Genomic DNA, 22,852 nt, shown 5'->3' with positions numbered 1-22,852 from the left:
CTTTCCAAAAAAGAATATGTAGTACAGATAGCAACCAAAAACCAGATTTTTTTTTTTTAATTAACAGTAGTAGCTTTTGCTTCATGAAATCATCTTTATAATCGGATATCTTCTATAGTAGCCTGAAATTGTTGATGCAAATACTGAAAACCTCAAAATCAAATACCAGGACTTCTTTATAAAAATATTAACAATATAAAAATAGTTTAAGAAATTTTAAATACAATTTTCTTCTTTTACTTAAGATGACAACAGGATAACCACAGGACAGTTTGTTAAGGCTGTGCTTTGAAGTTTCCTGAATCATGCCGAATTATTCACAAAGGCATATTAAAATAATTTTATTTTACAAATTCACATATTTGAAATTTGAATATGAAAACAAGAGGATGACTCTTTAGATCACATCAAACATTCTTTATTAAGATAATCTAATATGTTAAAAATTCTAAAAATCACGAACTCAGAATTTACCATTTCCTCTTAAAATCTCCATTAAAGTTTTAAACACACACACTTAACTCACCTTCTTCTACAAAGCGTTAATGTATTTTATTTTACTTAAAATTTCAGTTTGACCTGACTCAAAGGCTACACTACCAGCACTAACAACACACTGATGCTCATCTAGGACTAACATCCTTAGCATTACATTATCCCATATTTCCTCTCCATCTCATTACTGCAGAAGCAAAGTAAAATAAAGTTATAAACATTTCTGATAGACCATAAATTTCAGAATATAATTTAGTTTGTTAAATGGCCTCACAACGTGCCTATAAATATTATAATCAAGTAAGCCACACACAGAGCTAACAAAAGTGAATTTTTAAACTCGTCATAATTAAGTGTGAATTTCTTCAATCTTAAAATCCATAAACTAACACACCATTAGTTATGACTACCAGAATGATTTAAAAAGAAGATAATTGCTAGTTTTCCCACAAAACAGCCTACCTGCCAACAGAAGATCCATTTAATGAATTTTGAAGATTTGGGATATTTGAACTTAGGGAAGGATTTGAGTTTCCCTGCTGAGAACTCCCATTGACAGGGCTCCCATTACCTTTCAAAATACCAGTACACTTCCAATTGTCCATATAATTAGCTGAAAGGAAAATGGTCAAATACATTAACATGATTAATATCCATGCTCAAGGGCACAAATCTGTGTTCACGTCCTTAAACCAATTAAAGCAATGGGAGAGATCTATGGGCTACATTTCTCTCAGGATAAATGTTAAAGACATTTTTTAAATGAAATACATATATCTCAATTTTAACAATTTTTTTAAAGTTTTGAAAGAACTACTAATCTAAAAAACATAAAGCTTTCATCACCCACTTCCCTTCTTTAAAAGACAAATATTAACAGAGATAATTCTCTAAGCTACCATATTATCACATTTTGAATTTAATATCAAATAAATTCTTTGTCTTCATTACAATGAATTTCAATTACATGTATATGTAGGGTACTAGAGTTGCCTTCATGGTTATCCAAGTAAAAGTCATGTGGGTACCTAATGTCCTCAGAGATGGATGTAGGTAACAAAATCTCTGGGGTTTGAGTGGTTTATTCAACATGGCCTAAATCTTTAAATGCAAAATTGGTCACTGAAGACACTGAGCCCAGGAAACCCAAGTTAGGGGAGCCTACTGAGTTGGAGGTGGGTGGTCCTGACCAAAGCCCAGAGGTAGGAAAGCGCAGCAAAATTACAATGACAAAAGTAAGTTATAGGCTGGTTCTACCACAGCCTCAAACGGACCATGAGAGATTTGCTAACCTGCATTTTGGGAAACAATAGTGCTCTGGCTAATTAACTAAACTATAATTTTGGATCCTAAGTATGGGACGCCATCCCCTAGAGTGGTGCACGGACCAAGGATACCTCTGCCCAGTGGACAAACATCCTGGAAAAGTAAAGACCACACTACAGCAACCACAGTCAGTGTCGACTGACCAGAGTGAGCAGAGCTCAGCGTGGCATTTGCAACAAACTTTTAGAATCAACGGCCCCAAGATTCTTGGACTTTTGGGAGTTGTAGAGAAGTGGGGAAGATAAAGGATTTTCTCTTACTAATGGCTGGTTGGCTAAAGCAGTTATTTAATAAGAGACGACTGTAGTCCTGTCTTGAGTCTGCAGAGCACTCACACAAGTTACACATATAGCAAACGCTGTATTTTTATTGGAAATACTGCATATTCTGTTAACAAATTAATTTTACTTTTAAAAGTGGCTCTGTTCCACATGGAAACTTAAAAAACAATTCAATTAGTCATTAACTGCTATGAGCTAAGTAAACTGATGATGGTGCAAAATAAAAATTAACGTGAGATATTAATTAAAAGTAACTGTAGAAAGATAATTTTTTTCAAAATATTTCAGAGTTTACACTTCTAAGTGAAAATTCTAAAGTGGCAACATAAAGCATCAATTCCTTCAGTGAAATCTTACCTTTCCACAGTCTTACACAGCCATCATCTCCTGAAGATGCTAACACTGTTCCTGTTATATTCCAACTCACTCGCCAGACCTGAGAGTTATGATTATCAAACTGAGCCACTATATGGATTTCAAATTTTGTTGGCCCACCAGAGGAAGAAAGTTCTTTCCTGTTAATAAAAAAAATTAAAGTTAATAAAAAAATTTTCCTAAGGAATTCTGAGAAAAGTTTTAATAAATAAATATATACTTATTTTATAATTTATTTTACAATATTATTTTATAATAATGGACACATCTATGCCATCCTCAAACCCCCATTAGCTCATTGAGAGCTGGACCATGTCACTTTCATTTGACTCCCCAGGACCTGGCATGATCTTACTACATAAATGATATTCACTAACTGTTTCATAGAAGAAAGAAACAACAAAAGAGAACTTTATTCCCCAAAACATGGTAGAGGAATAAAAGAGATGATGATAATTAATTTTGAAAGGAAAACAGTAAGAAGAGAAGAATAGGAGGAGAGAAGAAGGAAAAAAGGAAAGAAAAAGAACTGAAACTCATAATTCAAAATTAAAGCTAAATTGGTTACTCAAGAATGTTCCTATGCTAACACTTTTCCCAAAGTAGACTGCCATCTCTTATTCTTCAAACATTTATGGAATACCAATTATATTCAGAGGATCCAACTGTTACTAGTATGAGTCTAACTAAAACACAATTAAGAAAATATAAATCTCCTCTCTACTCATCCTCGATCCCCCAAAGTCATATATTTATAGGTAAAACGTTCATTACAGTATCCACTCTTCAGATCATAGTTGCCTCTACTCTCTCCTCCATAAACGACAATAATCAAGAGTTAACAGCACTTGCAAATTAGTAAGTGTTTCAAAAACTCACCTCACAGGCTTTAAAGTAAAAATTCTCACATCTTTAGTTGCTATAGCGAGAATATGGAAAGATCTTCCCAAGTTTGGAGCAAATGAAATATCATGGACAGGATCTGTGACTGTCATGAGGGTTTCAGCTTTTGCATATTTCCTAATGAAAAAACAAACAATTTACATTAAAAATTTCAGAAATAAAATTTTTTTAAAGCCACATGTCGAGGTACCTCAATTTTTTTCATATTGCTCACAATGAAATATAGTCATGTGTCACTAAATGACAGGGATACCTTCTGAGCAATGTGTCATTAGATGATATCACGGTTGTGTGAACAGGATCGAGTGTACCAAAGGGGAACAAAACCAGCCACCCCAAAATGTGTCTCTATAACATGAAGATTATTTTAGGCTGGTTTTTTTTTTTTTTTTTTTTTTTTGAGGAAGATTAGCCCTGAGCTAACTGCTGCCAATACTCCTCTTTTTGCTGAGGAAGACTGGCCCTTAGCTAACATCCATGCCCATCTTCCTCTACTTTATATGTGGGATGCCTACCACAGCATGGCGTGCCAAGAGGTGCCATGTCCGCACCCGGGATCCGAACAGGCAAACCCTGGGCCGCTGAAGCAGAACATGCGCACTTAAGCGCTGTGCCACCAGGCCGGCCCCTAGGCTGCTTATTTTTAAGAAACAAAATATTTAGAAAGTTTTTCTTGTTATCTCCCCCTTAACTGCCTAAAAGAATTCAGATTAAAAAAAAAAACCTGTCTCAGGAAGGGAACTATCACCTTAGCATAACATGAACTAGGTGGTAGAAAGGAAGGAACTTAGAAAAACCTGTTTGTTGGGCTCCCCTCTGTGTTCTCCTATTTCCGTGTAGCCAAACACTTGTTTTCTAAATGTTTGCTCCTTTTCACCAATCTGTGAATTGCTTCCTTCCTTCTGAAGTCCTTGACTCTCCCCATCCCCAACATCTTCTTTTGCCTCTAGCTGAGGATGGTATTTAGGCGAGGGCTTCAGCAATTTTGGTGAGTTACTTGGTTTTCCTAGGTTTCTCCAATGTGTATATGTCATGAACCTTTTCTTCACTTTTCTCCTGTTAATCTGTCTCATGTCAATTTAACTATTAGCTTAGCCAGAAGAACCCTAAAGGGTAGAGGAAAATTTCTTCCTCCCCTACAGCTCTTACATAAACCTAGACGGATTGCCGACTACATACCTAGGCTATATGATACCCATCTTACGGGACAACCACCATATATGCAGTCCACTGTTGATCGAGACATCATTAGACAATGCATCACTGCAGAGTTTACCTCTGCGGTATGTAGTATGGCCAAGGCCTAACCCCTAGAACCTGTGAATGTGACCTAATTTGGAAAAATGGTCTTTGCAGATGTAATTAAGGGTCTCAGAATGAGATCATCTTGGATTTAGCCTAGGCCTTAGAAAAGACAGAAAAGGAGAAACAGAGACACAGAATGGGGCCATGTGAAGGCAGAGATTAGAGTTATGCTGCCACAAGCCAAGGAACTCCTTGAGCCACTAGAAGCTTGAGGAGACCAGGTAGGATTTCAGAAGCAGCACAGCCCTCGCAGCACCCTGATTTCAGATTTCTGGGCCCAGAACTGAGAGAGAATCAATTCCTGTTTTGTTAGGCCCCCAGTCTGTAGTAAGTTGTTACAGCAGCCCTAGGAAGCTGATAGAACCTCCTGAGTTTCTTCTTTTGATTTTTTAAGTTTGGCTTAAAACAGTTTCACAAAATTAACTAGAACGAGATCTTGACTTTAGCCATTAATATCTTTTTTAAGAAAAGGGTAACTGAATTTCCTAAGTATTTGAATGTAAATAAAAAAGTTAACCTGATAACAGGAGGAATTGAGTTTTTTTAGTGGTGATAAAAGAAGCTATGCCAAAGTCTATTTTATCCTTACAATTCTATTTCTGTATCTGCAAATGGAGACTAAGAAGATAATGAAGGAGACGACAAATCAGAGTTTTCTATTATGTTTTTCTATGTCTTCAACTAAGTATTAGGGACAGAACTGAAGCACATAACCCTGAGTACTAGAGAGGGGGTTAGAGCAATGTCCTTATCTCATCCTTCCACCACCCTCCCCGGAAATATTGGTGTTCCTAGCATTCTATATTTAGCATTCTTTACACCCCAACAATCTTTCAGAATTATCTCCAAGCTAGTGTGCCTCAAGGTTCTCTCCTTGACCTCTTCCATTCTATATGATCACTGTGAGCAATCTCATCCACACCTTTGCTTCTAACACTGTGGTCCTGACTCCTATATTTGACCTTAGTCTAGTCATTTTACTTTGTTAGTCTGTTTGTTCATGTGTAAAATTGTAATAATATAAAAGCTACCTATCCTATTGATAAGGTGGTTGTTAGGATTCAAATTTTATAATATATGTGAAAGTGCCCTGTAACCAATATAAATGCACAGCACTTGTATTATCATTGTCAACGCCAGGTCTGCCTTAATACTTTATTCACCAATAAAAATAAAAATATCCAATATTGGTTAATTTGACAAATGCTTCCTGTGTATTAAATGGTGTTACTACTTACATTAGGTATTAAGAACTGGATGCTACATAGTCGTCTATCACATATCCTCCATGTAAACAAGTTTACTCTAAATAAGAACCTTCAACAACTCTTACCTCAAAGAACCAGACCAAGAGATCCAAAAATAGGTAAACTGAAAAGGTCTGATAATTTCATGTCAATCCCACACACACATGCAGACACTGTTACCTACTCAATGCCCCTTCCCCTTCATTCTAGATGCAGAAAATGCCTGACACTTGCTATCTGACTCCCTTGCAACTAACGTATGGATGAGTGACCCAATTCTGGCTAGCAGGATCTGATGATAAACCTCCTAAGATGCTTCTACAAAAGCTTTTCTCTCTCTAATATAAAAAGTCACATGAAAGGAAATGCCCTTCTTTATATCTGCATGTGAAACCTGGAACTGCTCTTGTGATGCTAAGAGGGAGCTGTCACCAATACACTCAGAATGACAGCAGAAAATGGAAAATACTAAGGCCCTTGATGTGATCACCGAGCAACTTAACTAACACCAGAATTGATCCACCACCAAGTTTCTTGTTATATGAGATAATAGAAGGGATCTAGCCCTTAATCTAGATTTATTCTGCTGGCTAAGGGAGTCATAAGCAACCTCGAATTACCTTTATCACTGGATTCTTTTAAGTACTTATGTATTTCTATCTCCCCTGTATTTACTTTCAGAACCAACTACAAGTTCTTTATCCTTCTACTAAAATCTTATTTATGAAGTACTTTTTTATTTTCCAAGTTTTAGAAATGGTCCATCTGTTAAGTTTTAGATTTATGATTCCATATTCATTCTGCTCAGCTAAGGCTGAAATTAACAACATTAACTCTTCACGAAGCCTCTTTAAAATGTACTCTTAATGTGTTCCTAGCTTTTTTAGCTTAAAGGCTATGAAAACTTCACAAGGTTGTAGAGGAGGGTTCCTATCTTCTAGAATTGTGCTAGCCAATACAGCAGCCACTAGCCACATGTGCCTATTTCAATTTAAATGGATAAAAATTAACAAATTCAGCTCCTCAGCTGCAGGAGCCACATTTCAAGTTTCAATAGTCTCATGTGGTTTAATGGCCCCTGCATTAGAAGGCACAGATACAGACCATTTCCATCATCGCAGCAAGTCTACTGAACAGCACCGTTGTAGACAGAGCCTCTCTGACGCAAACATGAATCTAGGAAGGTAGAAGGCAGGTATAAGAACCCCTTAAAAACACAAGTAGCAACATTCTGAATTGCGGAGCCAACAGGAATGACACGAGTTCTCTTCTGCTTCTGGCCCTAGCCAATATCTAACTACCATACCCAAGAATTTTGTCTAGCATGTGTGAAACCCACCTGATCACCTGATGGGTGTTCTTTTCTCCCATAAGACTCAAAGTACATCTCTGACACTGCTCATGGCCCTCACAGGTGTTGCAGATATCTCAACGTGACCAAAATTAAACTTTTCTTCACATGTTGCTACACTTTACCCAAATATGCCCTGTTTCCAGAGTTCCTTATCTCAAGAAATCACACATTATCCATTGAACTATTAAGCCATAACCTTGAAAATCATCCTGATAGCTCCCCTTTTTCTTCTTCACCTCCCACACCCAATCACCGGATCCTACTGATACCACTTCGTACATTATTCTCAAATTATCCACTTCTCTCCATCCCCACTGCCACTACTCTATTCCAAAGCCACTATGATCTCCTACCTGGACTATTATAACAGCATCCTAGCCCTGAATCCACTCATGTTCCCCTCCAAATACTTTCTACACCTATAGAAGAGTTAAACTATCTTCTGATCCTGTTCTTTCCTAACTTAAAAATCTTTCAATGACTTCACATTACCCTTAAGATAAAATACAAACACTGAACGCTAGGTCTTGCAGATATGAGACGTGCATATTTCTCACTACACTCCCTTTTGCCTATTATCTTCCAAGTACAGTAAAAATATATTGGCTCTCTCTTCTTCACGGGCCTCATTACTTATTACCACATGCGGTTTCCCACTTGGAATGCTTTTGCCTCTTTATTTGGCTAACTTCACTCATCCTATAGGTCCCCTTCTGGGTGACCCTTCCTGGCCCTTTAAACTAGATTAGGTCCCTCCAGGTATAAACTCTTAACTCCCTGATTCTCCCAGTTTATAAAATTCATCACCATTTTTTACCACTTTTTTGTTTACCCTGCAAGATGGTATATACTGGGAGATCAATTACCTTCTCCTCTGTATCGTTCAATTCTATATTATCAGAGCCTAGCACAGAACTTGGCATAGCATAAGAAATCAGTAAATATGTCATGAATAATGCATAATTCAGTTAATGAATAAAGCAATAACATTTTAAAAATTTAAATGTAATTTGAAACAATAATCAAAACCAAAGCAGTACTGACCTGGTGTTTTCATTATATTCGAAAATCTGAACCTTGGCCATTGCATTTGGACTACTGTCATCACTTCCTACGGCTATCATGGGGGAATGAGCACGAGAGCTAGAAATGAAGAGTGAAAACTATTTTACATAGTGATAAAATTAATACATGTAATTCAGAGAATTAAAAAATACTGTCACCAAGCAGATCTACAATCCACAAGTCAGATGTCACTACTGTGACAACTAGATCCCTGCCATACATCCGTCACAGCCACACCTTGTGAAGGTGTGCCCTGGAGAATGCTCAGCGTGAGGATGGAGGATACCATCATTTTGCATTGTTTTTACCACATTTTCTTATAGCTGAGATAGAAGGTAGCTCTTTTCCCAAAAGAAAAGTTTTCAAGCATTCAACAGACTAAAAAAAGACACCTAAGGGGTCCTAGAATTTTTCCTCCTGAAAGATTTAGTCACTAACTATGGAATGAAAAGTTAACACTATGGTGACCAAATTCATGACAAAAAGATTTTAAGTGCTTTGTACAAAAAAGGAAGAAACCGTGATGGAAGGAGGAAAAGTAGAAAACGACCACCCTTCAGGAAGGCATGCTCCCCACATGTCATTCTCCTTTCTAGACTCACGTGTGCTCAACTTCATCTTGAAAAAGCAAAAGATAAGTAATAAGAGAATGAACTCTACTGAAGTGAACTCTAGGTTAAATGACTTTTATCTTTCTGTACCTAATTACCTAGATACTGATTTCCTTTGCCTCCCTCATCCAGATTAAGTAATATCTCTATGAACATGACATAGAGCCTTATTTAACCTCTGACCTTGATGTCGTGATGTGTCAACGCTTGAAGCTAAAAACAAAATGTGATAGTTAAAAAAAAAGATTTACTTCTTTATTACTAAAGCTTTATTAGCAAAGCTTCTAATAATGAAATCAAATCACCTAGTATAACAAAAATACTAGGTAAACTGCAAAGTGCTACAGTAATAAAATAAAATGATCAGTTATTTACAATTGTTAGCCAAAGAGATGTAAATTCAACAGTAGTTTCTATATCTCATAAACTTTTTTTCCTTGTTCTATAAAGTTTTCTCCTAAACAAAGAGGACCCAAAGTACATTTACAGTAACATATTCTAAAATAACTAAAAACATAAAGCTTGTAAAAAAACATTTTTAAATCAAATTATAAAACATCCAGATAACAACCGATGAGAAAATTACCTCATGTGTACATTGAAAAATAAGATGTTCACATTTAAACTTTTTTCTAAATACGACTCACAACTAAACAGTGAGAAAAACCATCCAGCTTTCTGACCAAATACAAACCGATTACCTGCATCTCTTTTCTCTTTCCCACGCCTCCAAAGACTCCATGGAAATGCTGAAAGAATAATCCCATAACATTGCTACAAATAAGAAAGTGTGCCATTAGAAACCAAGAAATTTAAAGGAATTCCAGGAACACAGGAAACAGAAAGGAATCCGACTGACAGAGAAAATGCAAAAGGAAAAAGAGCCCATATCACTATCAGTCTGCAGGAAATTCCAGAAGCTCCAACCTCCAATCAATAAATGCAAAGTACAGGGATGAGCCATGGGGCGATCATGAAGTGATTCACTTAAAGAACCGCAATCAGAAGACTCCATGGCTGGCAACCGACACAGCTCGAGGCTAAAGTAAGCCTGAGGAAGGATCCTGGTGAGATGATTAGAGCTTGAAAGAGGAGAGGTAAGAACTTGAAATAAAGTAGTACTCCAAAACCGGCAAGGAGAGGAACGAGGAGGAAGGAAATACACTGAAGTGCTCTATCCCCAAAGTCAAGTCCTGCTTACTTTGGCAGTTTGGGGGTACTCCAGCCTGCCAGCTCGCTCTTGGTCTACATGCCCTACAAAGAAGTCCTGCCAACCCATTCCACCTTAGAGGAAACTCAGCCAGCCCCTAGGTAAGAGAGTGAGCTGTTCAGAAAACAGAGCACCTAACGGGAGAAAAACACCAGTATCAGTTTTCTCTACTAGCCCTAATAATCTCTTGTTCATAAATACAAACAGATAAACACTAACATACACTTAAGGAAAACAAGGAGCATGAAAGGTAAAGATCAAGGTATACAAACAGATGTTTGAGAAAATAGCACAACAAATTCTCATCATATGCAGATTCTATATTTGTAAACAGACCTACTTGCTAAAATTTATTTGTAACCCCAAAAATCCAGTGTTTGGGGCTTTCAGTCATTCATGGACACGCCGGCAGTGGCTCTGCAAAAAATGTGAGTTACCTGACATACTTGTTCCTGACACTGAGGTCGAGTAAGCTGAGGCTCTGCCTTCTTATTTCAGCTCTCATCAGAAAACAAGTGTCTGTTTTGCACTCTACTTACCACCATGTTTTTTTGCATTTTTGGGCTTTGTGTTGGTGATTTCGCAGTTTAAAATGGCCCCCAAGCATAGTGCTGAAGTGCTATCTAGTGTTTCTAAGCACAAGGCTGTGATGTGCCTTATGGAGAAAATACTTCTATTAAATAAAAGCTTATTAAGGCAAGTGTTTTAATGCTGTTGGCTGAGGTCAGGGTTAATGAGTCAGCAATACATGCTAAATAAGGTGTCTTTAAACAGCAACATACGTAAAACAAGGTTAAGTATTGATCAGTTGACAAAAATGTGATCAAAGCCTCATGGTAACCTAATCCTATATTTCCCCAAGGAGCAATGGTTCAGTACTAGCTAATTCGGTGTTTGTGGCAACTTCATCGAACGTAACTACTGAAAATAAGGAGACCTGACTGTAATTCAGGAAAGATTCACAAATTTTAAAATATTTTAATTAGGATCCTCAGAGAAACACTGTATGTAAGAAAAACTGACTGGTATAAAAAAGGAATAATCAAAGAAAAAGAAAGACTTCTCAACAATTAAAAATGACTGCCACTCCCTGTCCCCACCCCAAATCAATGGATGGGATACAATGTACACCTGGAGAACAAGTTGGATATCTAGAAGACAGAGTACTAAATCTCCAATTTTAAAGAAATGGAGAGTAAATCCAGGAATAATCAAGTATGAGTTCTGGAAAGACATAACAGATGGAATAGATGAGAATAAATTATCAAATTATCAAGATATTCCAACCAAGAACCTTCATCTTGAAAGGGACCAGTAACATCAAGCAGGATGAATCAAAAAAAGACCAACAACACCTAACAGTATAGGTCTAGATTTAGTTCAAAATAATCCATTTTGGTGGAGCCGGCCTGGTGGTGCAGTGGTTAAGTGCACACATTCCGCTTTGGCGGCCTGGGGTTCGCCAGTTCAGATTCTGGGTGCGGACATGGCACCGCTTGGCAGGCCATGCCCTGGCAGGCATCCCACATATAAAGTAGAGGTGGGCATGGATGTTAGCTCAGGGTCAGTCTTCCTCAGCAAAAAGAGGAGGATTGGCAGCAGATGCTAGCTCAGGGCTAATCTTCCTCAAAAAAAAGAAAAAAATCCATTTTAGGGGATTGTGAGGCATAGAGATGAAACAAGAGAACTCTGAGTTATTGTAGCTGGGTGATGAACATGTGAGGGTTAGTCTATTGTAGTTTTATTATTACTTTTGGTTTATTTGAAACATTCCCTAATAAAAAAATGTTTTAAAAGAAAAAATACCTAGAAACATCCTGGCTAAATTTTATAATTCTACTACCTCAAACCACACAAAGCAATTCCAGGAGGTTTAATGATCTAAATGTGAACGGCAAAACCAAAAACCTTTCAGAATACACTAGACAACCTCAAGGTGGGGAAGAAGTTCTCAAATAAAACCAGAAAAGCACTCTAACAGTAAAGGAAAGACTGATAAATCTGGCTACATTAAAATTCAGAACTTTCTGCTGACTATCAAAAGTCATCATAGTGTTAAAATGACAAACCACAATAACTAGGAGAATATACTTGCAACAGAGCTCGAAGTAGTAAGACAAAATTCTGAAAACTTCCAGAAAGAACAGGCTACCTACAAAAGAACCAGCATCAGACTGACCTCAAACTTCTCATTAACACCTAAAGTTAAAAAAGTTCAAGAATATCTTTGAAATTCTTACATTTGGAACTTAAAACTCTAAAACTAGCCAAACTACAACTAAGCATGGGGTAAAATTAAGACATTTTCAGGTATGCTAGAATTTTGCCATCCATCTCGTACAGAAAAAAAATTACTTTAAGAGGTGCGCCACCAAAATGAACAAAAAAAAAATCTAAAGACAACACGTGATAAGAAAATTGTGACAGTCAAGATAATCCATAAGTAGAGGAATCAAGAAAGAAAAGGGAGAGTCCTTCAGAAGGTAACACCAGCTTTCTGCCTGAACAACGGTTTTCAGGAAACAGAAATTTTCATCTGCATCTACAATGAATATTTAATCTAATAGTGTAAATTTGGTTGCTACTTAATTTTTAGAAGCAACTTGTAGTCAAAAGATAAAATACATATATATGTATTAAATGTTATCAGAATGTAAATATAAATATTGTAAACCTTGCCAATATATAAGCAATATAGCAAAATATTCGGAAATGGAACAGTGAATGTGACGTAGAAGCAAAAGTTAATTTCCTCTTTTTTAAGAGAGGTGAGGCAAAATATAGTCTAAAAATTGACAAATCAATAAGTAGAGACATAAATATATGATAATTATCAACATAACTGAAACAACTATCGACCTTATCACAAATAAGTTATCTATCTAGTTACACCGTGGGAAGCGGAAAGCTTTGTAAATGTACCAAATTCATCTTTCATATAGCGAGTACAGATACTGTTTAAAGATAACAGAGCAAGCACCATAGGTATAAGTAAATCATTTAAAAATGTGATGGCCACTACCAGAACTAAAATCTAAAAACAGAACTGTTAACAACATTTGTTTTTAGCAGGTAGGGGAACTTTTACCTTTCATTTTGTACTCTTTCAGATTGGAATTTTTTTCTTTGCCAAGTGATTCATTATTCTTATAATTTTTTAAAATAGTTTAATAAAAGGCAACTATGGTATAGCCACAGAATCACACTCTACAGAGCAGGTAAAGGAATGAGGCAAAACTAGATATACTAACACATGACAAAATGCCCACAACGTATCTGTAAGTGAAAAAGGCAAACTGCAAGGAAGAAAAATGTATGTCTATACACGGTGTGTGCTGTCTGTCTACTTGTACATGACAGTAGATATCTGGGTGTATTTACACAGACCTGTGTTTATAAATACATTAAATAATTATTTGTATAGGCATGGAAAAAACCAAGAAGGTGCACACCAAAACAGTTACAATGGTTGGCTTCTTCTGTGGAGTAGAAACAGGAGAATAAGAGGGGCCAGTCTGGTGGTATAGTGGTTAAGTTCAGGGCACTCTGATTCAGTGGTCCAGGGTTCACGGGTTCAGATCCAGGGTGCAGACCTACACTGCTTGTCAAGCCACACTGTGGTGGTGACCCACATACAAAAGAGAGGAGGATTAGCACAGATGGTAGTTCAGGGTCAGTCTTTCTCAAGCAAAAAGAGGAGGACTGGCAAGAAATGTTAGCTCAGGGCCAATCTTCCTCACCAAAAAAAATAAATAAATAAATACGGGGACAAAAGATACGACTAGGTGATGAAGGAAGAATTTTTATTCTACATAATATATATATTTTTAAAATAACTAACATGGGGGCCAGCCCCGTGGCCGAGTGGTTAAGTTCTTGTGCTCCGCTGCAGGCGGCCCAGTGTTTCGTCCGTTTGAATCCTGGGTGCGGACATGGCACCACTCATCGAGTCATGCTGAGGCAGCGTCCCATATGCCACAGCTAGAAGGACCCACAACTAAGAATATGCAACTGTGTACTGGGGGGCTTTGAGGAGAAAAAGGAAAAAATAAAATCTTAAAAAAATAAATAAATAAAAATAAAAAATAAAATAAAATAACTAACATGACCACTGAAGAAAAGCATTTTTAAGAAAATAAACCATCATGGGCTGGCCCTGTGGCCGAGTGGTTAAGTTCGCGCACTCCACTGCAGGCAGCCCAGTGTCTTGTTGGTTGGAATCCTGGGCACAGACATGGCCCTGCTCATCAAACCACGCTGAGGCAGCGTCCCACATGCCGCAACTAGAAGGACCCACAACAAAGAATATACAACTATGTACTAGGGGGGGCTTTGGGGAAAAAAAGGAAAAAAATAAAATCTTTAAAAAAAAAAAAGAAAGAAAAGAAACCATTAAAGCTTAGCTTAAAAATTACTAATTTGTTTTACTATGATTACATTATCAAAGGTTTGAGGTGTAAGCTTACCTTGAAGGGTTCCAAGAAATACAACTACAGCTTAGCTTACATGAGATCTCGTGCTGCAGAGACCACTGGCTGAGATTCATGACATCTGGTGCCTCATATATTCTTACTATACCATCTGCTGAACAGGTTGCTAACATAAGACCCATATGCTTGGGAGCAAATTTCACATCGGTAACAGATGTTCTGCTATCCACTAGAGTTGTCCTCTTAACCTGAAAAAAAAATTAACAATTTAAATTATATACAAAAAGAAAGGATGGTAAAGTAGAAAGAATACAGGCTCTCAAAACCACATAGAACTCCTCTGCTGTTTACTAGGTACACAACCTTGAACAAGAAAGCACTTGGCAAAATACCACAAACACAGCTGGCAAACAGTGACAAATTAGCGACCTATAACTAATTACTCCAAGGCAGAAGAAATTTGGCCTTAGGCTATCTAACTTTATTAAATTAAAGCAGACTGGTCACTAAACCAAAAATGTTAGAATTGAATTAAATGAATTAAGATTCTTTAAGTAAAATGGAAGGCACGCAACTTCTTCCGTCAAGCATAAATGTCAGTTAACCCAGGAACCCAAGGCTGCCGAGGTGGAGCCCATGAATTTAACCACTACACCACTGGCCAGCCCTGCCTATCCACTTTTAAGAGCAGGCATTTAGGGGCCAGCCTCGGTGGCCTAGTAGGTAAGTTTGGCACATTCTGCTTCAATGGTGTGGGTTCAATCCCAGGTGCAGACCTACACAACTTGTCCATCAGTAGCGATGCTGTGACGGCAGTTCACATACAAAACAGAGGAAGACTGGAAGGGGATGTTAGCTCGAGCAAATCTTCCTTGGTCAAAAAAAAAAAAAAAAAAGGAGTAGCCATTTAGTAGAGGCCAAGAGAATGGTATGAAGCTGGCGCTGTGATAATCAGAGAATTCCAACATAGCATTTACAAACTATTTTTTGCCACCTAGATAAGATGATTTTTGATGGAAAAACATCCATAGAATTTAGAAATCAATGGTTTAGTACCTAATGGTTACCAAAATATTTCTTAACAGTCTCAATATTAAAAGAATATCCCATAAACTTCAAAGATAGCATCTTTGCAAACTTCTGTCTTCAAACACAAACGAATAGTTAATACCAACACAAATGCTGAAATATTGAATGTATTGAGAGTTGATTTAACTAAATACAAATAAATATATCTTTAAGTTCAAATAAAAATCCTTTACATGCTACCACTCCTAAACTCAACCTACAGTATACTAACTGATCCATCTCAGACTGACTGCTAGAAAAATCCCTTCTATTCTATAAATTTCCTTTCTCTCCCACCCTTAAGCAGTTGTTTGCCTTAGGGAGGCCCTAGTGCAAAGGCAATAAAACCAACACTTTCCATCACTAAAAACAGAATTGTAAAACAATATGAATAGCATGCAAGCTACAAACCTACAGTAATTAAAACAGTATGGTATTGGCCTAAGGAGAGACATACAGACCAGTGGAATACAACAGAGTCCAGAAATAAACCCTCCATATGTGGTCAATTGATTTTCAATGAGGGTGCCAAGACCACTCAATGGGGAAAGGACAGTCTGTTCAAAAAAAGGTGCCGTGGGTGCCAGCCCCGTGGCCGAGTGGTTAAGTTCACGCACTCCACTTTGGCGGCCCAGGGTTTCGCCAGTTCGGATCCTGGGTGCGGACATGGCACCACTTAGGCCACATTGAGGTGGCGTCCCACATATCACAACTAGAAGGACCCACAACTGAAAAAATATACAACTATGTACTTGGGGGATTTGGGGAGAAAAAGCAGGGGGGAAAAAAAAAAGATTGGCAACAGTTGTTAGCTCAGGTGCCAATCCTAAAAGAAAATTTAAATTAAAAAAAAAAAGGTGCCGAGAAAACTAGATATCAACATGCAAAAGAATGAAATTGGACCCTTACTTCACAACATATACAGAAATTAACTCAAAATGAATCAAAGACCTAAATGTAAGAGCTAAAATTGCAATACTCTTAAAAGAAAACTTTGGGGAAAGTCTTCAGGACATTGGATTTGGCAATGATTTCTTGAATATGACACCAAAAACACAGGAAACCAAAGAAAAAACAGATAAACTAGACTCCATGAAAATTTTAAAATTTTGTTCATCAAAGAACACTATCAAGAGAGTGAAAAAGTGGGGGCCAGCCCAGGAGTGCAGCGGTTAAGTTCACATGTTCCACTTTGGCGGCCTGGGGTTCACCAGTTCGCATCTCAGGTGCAGACCTACACACGGCTTGTCAAGCCATGCTGTGGCAGGCATCCACATATAAAGTAGGGGAAGACGGGCACAGATGTTAGCTCAGGGCCAGTCTTCCACAGCAAAGAGGGAAGGACTGGTGGCAGATGTTAGCTCAGGGCTAATCTTCCTAAAAAAAAAAATTAAGAAGAGAATGGAAAGGTTAACTCACAGAAGGGGTGAGAAGTATTTGCAAATCATATATCTGATAAGGGGTTAATATCCAGAAGACATAAAGAACTCCTACAACTAAACAACAAAAAACCAAAGAACTGGAAAAAAGGGCAAAGGACTTGAACAGACATTTCCCTAAAGCAAATATACAAATGACCAATTAGCACATAAAAAGATGTTCGATGTCATAAATCATTAGGGAAATGCAAATCAAAACCACAAGGACACATCACTTCACACCCACTAGGATAGCTATAATTGAAAAACAGAAAATAACCAACTGGCCAGGATGTAGAGAAACTGGAACTCTCATGCATTGCTGGTGGGAATATAAAATAGTACAGCCACTGTGGAAAACAGTTTAGCAGTTCCTCAAAAAGTTAAACACAGAGGGGCCGACCCTGTGGCCGAGTGGTTAAGTTCCCACGCCCTGCTTCAGCGGCCCAGGGTTTTGCCGGTTCAGATCCTGGGCGTGGACATGGCACCGCTCATCAAGCCATGCTGAGGCAGCATCCCGCATGCCACAACTAGAAGGACCCACAACTAAAGATACACAACTATGTACCAGGGGGCTTTGAGGAGAAAAAGGAAAAATAAAATCTTTAAAAAAAAAAAAGTTAAATACAGAACTACCACACGAGCCAGCAATTCCACTCCTAGGTATATACGCAAAATAACTGAACACAAGGTATCTAATACACCAATACTCACAGCAGCATTATTTACAATAGTTAAAAGGTGGAAACAACCCAACTGTCCTCCATAGATGAATGGATAAACAAAACATGCATATATATACAACGGCGTGTTATTGAGCTATAAAAGGAATGAAGTTGATATAGGCTACAACATGGATAGACCTTGAAAACATTCTGTTTAGTGAAATAAGCCCGACACAGGACAACTACCGCATGATTCCATTTACATGAGGTATCTAGAGTAGTCAAATTCACAGAAACAGAAAGTAGAATAGAGGTTACCAGGGGCTGGGGGAGGGGGAAGGAGGAGGCACTATTTAATGGTACAGAGTTTATGTTGTGGATGATGAAAAGTTTTGGGTTAGATATTGGCAACGTGTACACATCATTGTCAATGTAATTAATCCCAGTGAATTGTACACTTACAAATGGTTAAAATGATAAATGTTATGTCATGTATATTCTACCACAATAAAAACAATGCAGCAGAAGAAAACAGTATTGATAACATGCAAGCATTAGTGCGAGGGGAGGTGGGGAGGACTGGTAGGAATGGAGAAAAAAATACTGAATTCACGTTCTTGTAAATGGCATGGAATAAATCCAGTAGGATAAACAACAAACCTGCAATAGAGGCTGCCTGTAGGGAGAGAACTGTGTGGCCAGAGAAGAGGAGGAAGTTCTCACTGTATACATTCTTTTATACTTGTTTAATTTTATACTTTGTGCCTAATTATCTATTATGAAAAATAAAGAGGAAAAAAGAAAACATTGGAATGGGTCTTAAAGGTAATCTAGATTAATTCTCTTTAGAGATGAGGAATTTGACCAGCATACACATGTTTTTGCCTAAATTCAAACATCCAATCAGCAGAGAGCTAGAGTTGAAGTATAGGCAGATAAAGAAGAGTATATTTAGTAAAAAGGCAAAAGTAACCATAAAAGACAAAAAACAATTTTTAAAGGATTTTAGAGGGTACTCTGTGACAAAGCAAATACTCTGGATTCATCATGAAAGTTATAATTAATGGCATGGGTGCTCCTGGACACCAATTCAGGCCCAAAACAAAACTGAATAAACAAGTAGGAGAAAAATGTGGAAGAAAGAAAAATGGAACTGGTAAATATAGACAGGAGTGGTAACATCTCACCAAGCACCTGAAGCATTTTTGGAGAGACTAATGCTCCTTGGGTGCTCATGTCCCCCACCCTCCAAAACTAATAAATGTCGCACCCAGTGACTCTGTCCTCGCAGTTTATCATTTGATTCTCCTACTATTTCTTCCCACACAGCAGCTGTTCGGTCAAAAGAACAGGAAGCCAAAACTTGTCCAAATTCAGGGTGGGCCCACGTCACACGCCACACAGATCCACTATGTGTCTGAGGAATTTAAAAAAAGAAGAAAGAAAATTGAGTTTACTCATATTTCACACACATAAGGTTTTATTTCAAGAAACAGAAGACAAATATTTTTACTTTAATAAAAGGAGAAAGCTATTCAATTTAACATTTAAATAAAAAGTTAAATTTTAGAACTTTTTGACCTTTACAAAATATTCTATAATTAGGATTGTGGCCCTTCTGGAGTCAAGTTCTTCTAACATTTTACTAATAAAGAAGAATCCAGCTGGATAAAGCTGACCTCTTTCGGTGCTAATAGTTAGAGACTTGCTTCAGAGTTTAGCCTAACCAAGACTTTAAACAGAGATTCTACCAGTCCCTCACTTTTTTTACTTGCAAATTCTCTCCACAGAAACATCCACCTAATAAAATAAATAATATTCATCAAGATTATTTGTTTCATGACAGTAAGTGTTGAGGTTTTGTTATAAAAATCAGTGATGGATACAGAGTTTCAGTTGGAGAAGACAAAAATGTTCTGGAGATGGATGTTGCTAATGGTTGCACAAGAATATGAATGTACTTAACGTCACAGACTATACACTTAAAAATGGTTATGTTATGTCTATTGTATCAAAATAAAAACAATTTTTACAAATGTAATAAATAAATAGAGTTTAGAAGCAAAAAAAAAAAAAAAAAAGATTATTTGTTTCAAAAGCCTAACAGTGCTACAAAGAAACTATCACAACAAAATGCTTAAATGATTCTAGTTGATGTACGGCTAGACAATGGACTATTCTAGGAAAAAGAGATAATGAGTAAGCAAACATAGAGAAGCCCAAGTTCTTATATTCTGAGAAAACGATTTAAAGCTCAGGAGCATTATCTTTATATATGAAAAATGTCAAATTACTATTCTTCAACTCTTCATGTTAGAAAAAAAGAAGGAAAAGCCTTAAAGCATTTCACATACACAGAATTTCACTTGTGCTTTCCAATAAAAATATTGTATGACAAGTATCAGTCCACTGATTATGTTTACAAAATTTGTTTCATGCTTCTGTATATCTAACATGTTTACACTCCAACAATCTCAGAACACTTTCATAAGCTAATAATTTCTACACAGTAACAATGTCATCATCCAAAGGTAACTTTGCACCCTTATTTTTTATCCTCTGTTTTGTCCAGTCTTTCTTGTTTCATCTTTAATTCTTATTTAGATAAGCTATTAGGTAAAAAAATGCACTAGGGTAGTGAAATTTTGTTAAATGTTAGAGTCCCAGTAAAGCACAATCTAACTAAAGAATAAAGATTGCACAAAGCTGTTTATCACAATAAAAAAGAAACAACCAAACTATCCATCAGTTAAGCAAAACAGGTTAAACATACTGCTACCAAAGTATTTATAAAAATGCTGTTAAACTAAAAAGCAAGAAATATGGGTTTCCTTTTAGAGCGATAGTTTTGGAACCAGATAGAGGTAGCAGTGGTACAACACTGTGAATGCAGTAAACACCACTGAATTGTTTCCTTTAAAATGATTAATTTTATGTTGCGTGACTCTCACCTCAATTAAATGGGGGGAGAGAAGAGGGCAAAAGATTTGGATAGACACTTCAGTAAAGAAGATATATGAACGGCAAATAAGCACATGAAAACATAACCAACATCATTAGGGATTAAGAGCATACAAATCAAACCCCAATGAAATACCACTTCACACCCACTAAGATGGCTATAATCAAAAAAGATAATCAAGTACAGGAGAGGAGGTAGAGAAACTGGAACCCTCATATATTGCTGATGGGAACATAAAACGGTACAGGCAATTTGGAAAAGAGTTTCACAGTTTCTTAGAAAGATAAAACACACACAATCCAGCAATTCCACTCCTAGATATCTACCTAAGAGAAATGAAAATGTACATCCACAAAAAAGACTTGCATGGCATGTTCATAACAGCATTATTCATAATCACCAAAAACTGGAAACAATTCAAATGTCCATCAACTGGTGAATGAATAAGCAAAATGTGGCTCAATTTATACAATGGAATACTATTCAGCATTACAAAGGATCAAACTACTGACACACGCCACAACAGGGACAAACCTCAAAAACATACCAAGAGAAAGCAGTCAGACACAAAGAACTACATATGGTAGAATTCCATTTATATGAAATGTCTGGAAAAGGTAAAACTATAGAGACGGAAAACAGTTCAGTAGTTGCCCGGGGCTTGGGAGGGGAATGCGGATTGACTCCAAATGGGCACAAGGGAAATTCCAGGGTTGACAGAACTGCTCCAAAACTAGACTGTAGTGATGGTTGCACAACCGGATAAATTTACTAAAACTCATTTTAAATTGATGACTCTTAAGGTATATAAAATTCTACCTGAGTAAAGCTATTTAAAAAAAATAAGAAATAGGGGCCACTCTGATGACATAGCAGTTAAGTTTGCATGCTCCACTTCGGCAACACGGGGTTCACAGGTTTGGATCCCAGGCGTGGACCTACACACCACTCATTAAGCCATGCCATAGCAGTGTCCCACATACAAAGTGGAGGACTGGCACAGACGTTAGCTCAGCAACAATCGTCCTCCAGCAAAAAGAGGAAGATTGGCAACAGGTATTAGCTCAGGGCCAATCTTCCTCACCAAAAAAAAAAAAAAAGCAAGAAATAAAACTATGTGTGAAACATCTCATCTATTAAAAATATGTCAAGGATAAAATAAGAAACACTGACATGCTAAAAATAGTTATGTTAGAATGCCTTGGAAATACAAATTTGCTTACTCTAAATTTTCTTAAGTGTATTTCTGTTATTTTAATAGTGAAAAGAGGTAAAATTATCTTTTTAGGAAAAAGTATAAATTTTATAATTCTCTCAAAGCTGAACAGCAAGTCACTGATGCTACCAAATAGTAAACATTTCAATATTTTTTAATCACTGTAAAAATAAATACTAACCTTCCAGCTAGCAGTACAATGCCAATCTCCACTTTCACTTTTATCCCAGACCTAAAGGAAAATAAAAGACAGATATTTTATACAAAGAATTCCTACAAATTAATATGAAAAACATTAAGACTGACTCAGTACTAGGGCAAAGGAAGTGAACACAAATTTAAAACAGAATACAACCAGTAAGCAAATATTTATTCATCCAATCAAGTATTTATTGAGATCCCTGGATGTCTCAGACACTGGACTAAGCACCAAGGGGTCAAGGAATCTGCACTCTAAAACATACTAGAGAGAATTACAGTTACAGTCAAGTCTTGGTTTTTGTAGTTGTTATGTTCTACAATGTTGCAGTGAAAGTGAATTAGCAAATACTGAACCATTGCTCGTAGCAGAAATACAAGGTAAGATTCATAGGAACCTCTGGTCACAACATATTTGTCAATTAATCAATACGAAACCTTGTTTTATGCATCTGGTTTTTTTTGGTTTTCTTGTTTTTTTCCCCGAGCAAGATTAGCCCTGAGCTAACATCTGCCAATCCTCCTCTCTTTGCTGAGGAAGACTGGCCCTGAGCTAACATCCATACCCATCTTCCTCTACTTTATGTGTGGGATGCCTACCACAGCATGGCATGCCACGTGGTGCCATGTCCTCACCCAGGATCCGAACCTGCGAACCCGGGGCCGCCAAAGCAGAATGTGTGCACTTAACTGCTGTGCCACCGGGCTGGCCCCCTATGTATC

General features: G+C 37.2%; 1 protein-coding gene across 2 annotated transcripts in view; it reads right to left on the bottom strand.

Annotated features, from left to right (window-relative positions):
- The window catches only part of SEH1L (SEH1 like nucleoporin), a 28,946-nt gene that overhangs the window by 2,494 nt on the left and 3,600 nt on the right, over window positions 1-22,852 (bottom strand). For both annotated transcript variants that reach the window (XM_046671164.1, XM_046671165.1), the window contains exons 2-8: window positions 22,113-22,163; window positions 19,024-19,170; window positions 14,639-14,850; window positions 8,331-8,429; window positions 3,357-3,497; window positions 2,460-2,617; window positions 958-1,108 (exon numbers count right to left, since the gene is read on the bottom strand). In XM_046671164.1, coding sequence (XP_046527120.1) covers window positions 958-1,108; window positions 2,460-2,617; window positions 3,357-3,497; window positions 8,331-8,429; window positions 14,639-14,850; window positions 19,024-19,170; window positions 22,113-22,163 — 959 coding nt within the window. The remainder of the gene's footprint in view (window positions 1-957; window positions 1,109-2,459; window positions 2,618-3,356; window positions 3,498-8,330; window positions 8,430-14,638; window positions 14,851-19,023; window positions 19,171-22,112; window positions 22,164-22,852) is intronic.

This window comes from Equus quagga, chromosome 9 (assembly GCF_021613505.1).
Source record: "Equus quagga isolate Etosha38 chromosome 9, UCLA_HA_Equagga_1.0, whole genome shotgun sequence".
Classification (NCBI taxonomy): Eukaryota; Metazoa; Chordata; class Mammalia; order Perissodactyla; family Equidae; genus Equus; species Equus quagga.
Note: the sequence above shows the minus strand (reverse complement) of the source record. Positions and strands in the feature narration are given on the sequence as shown.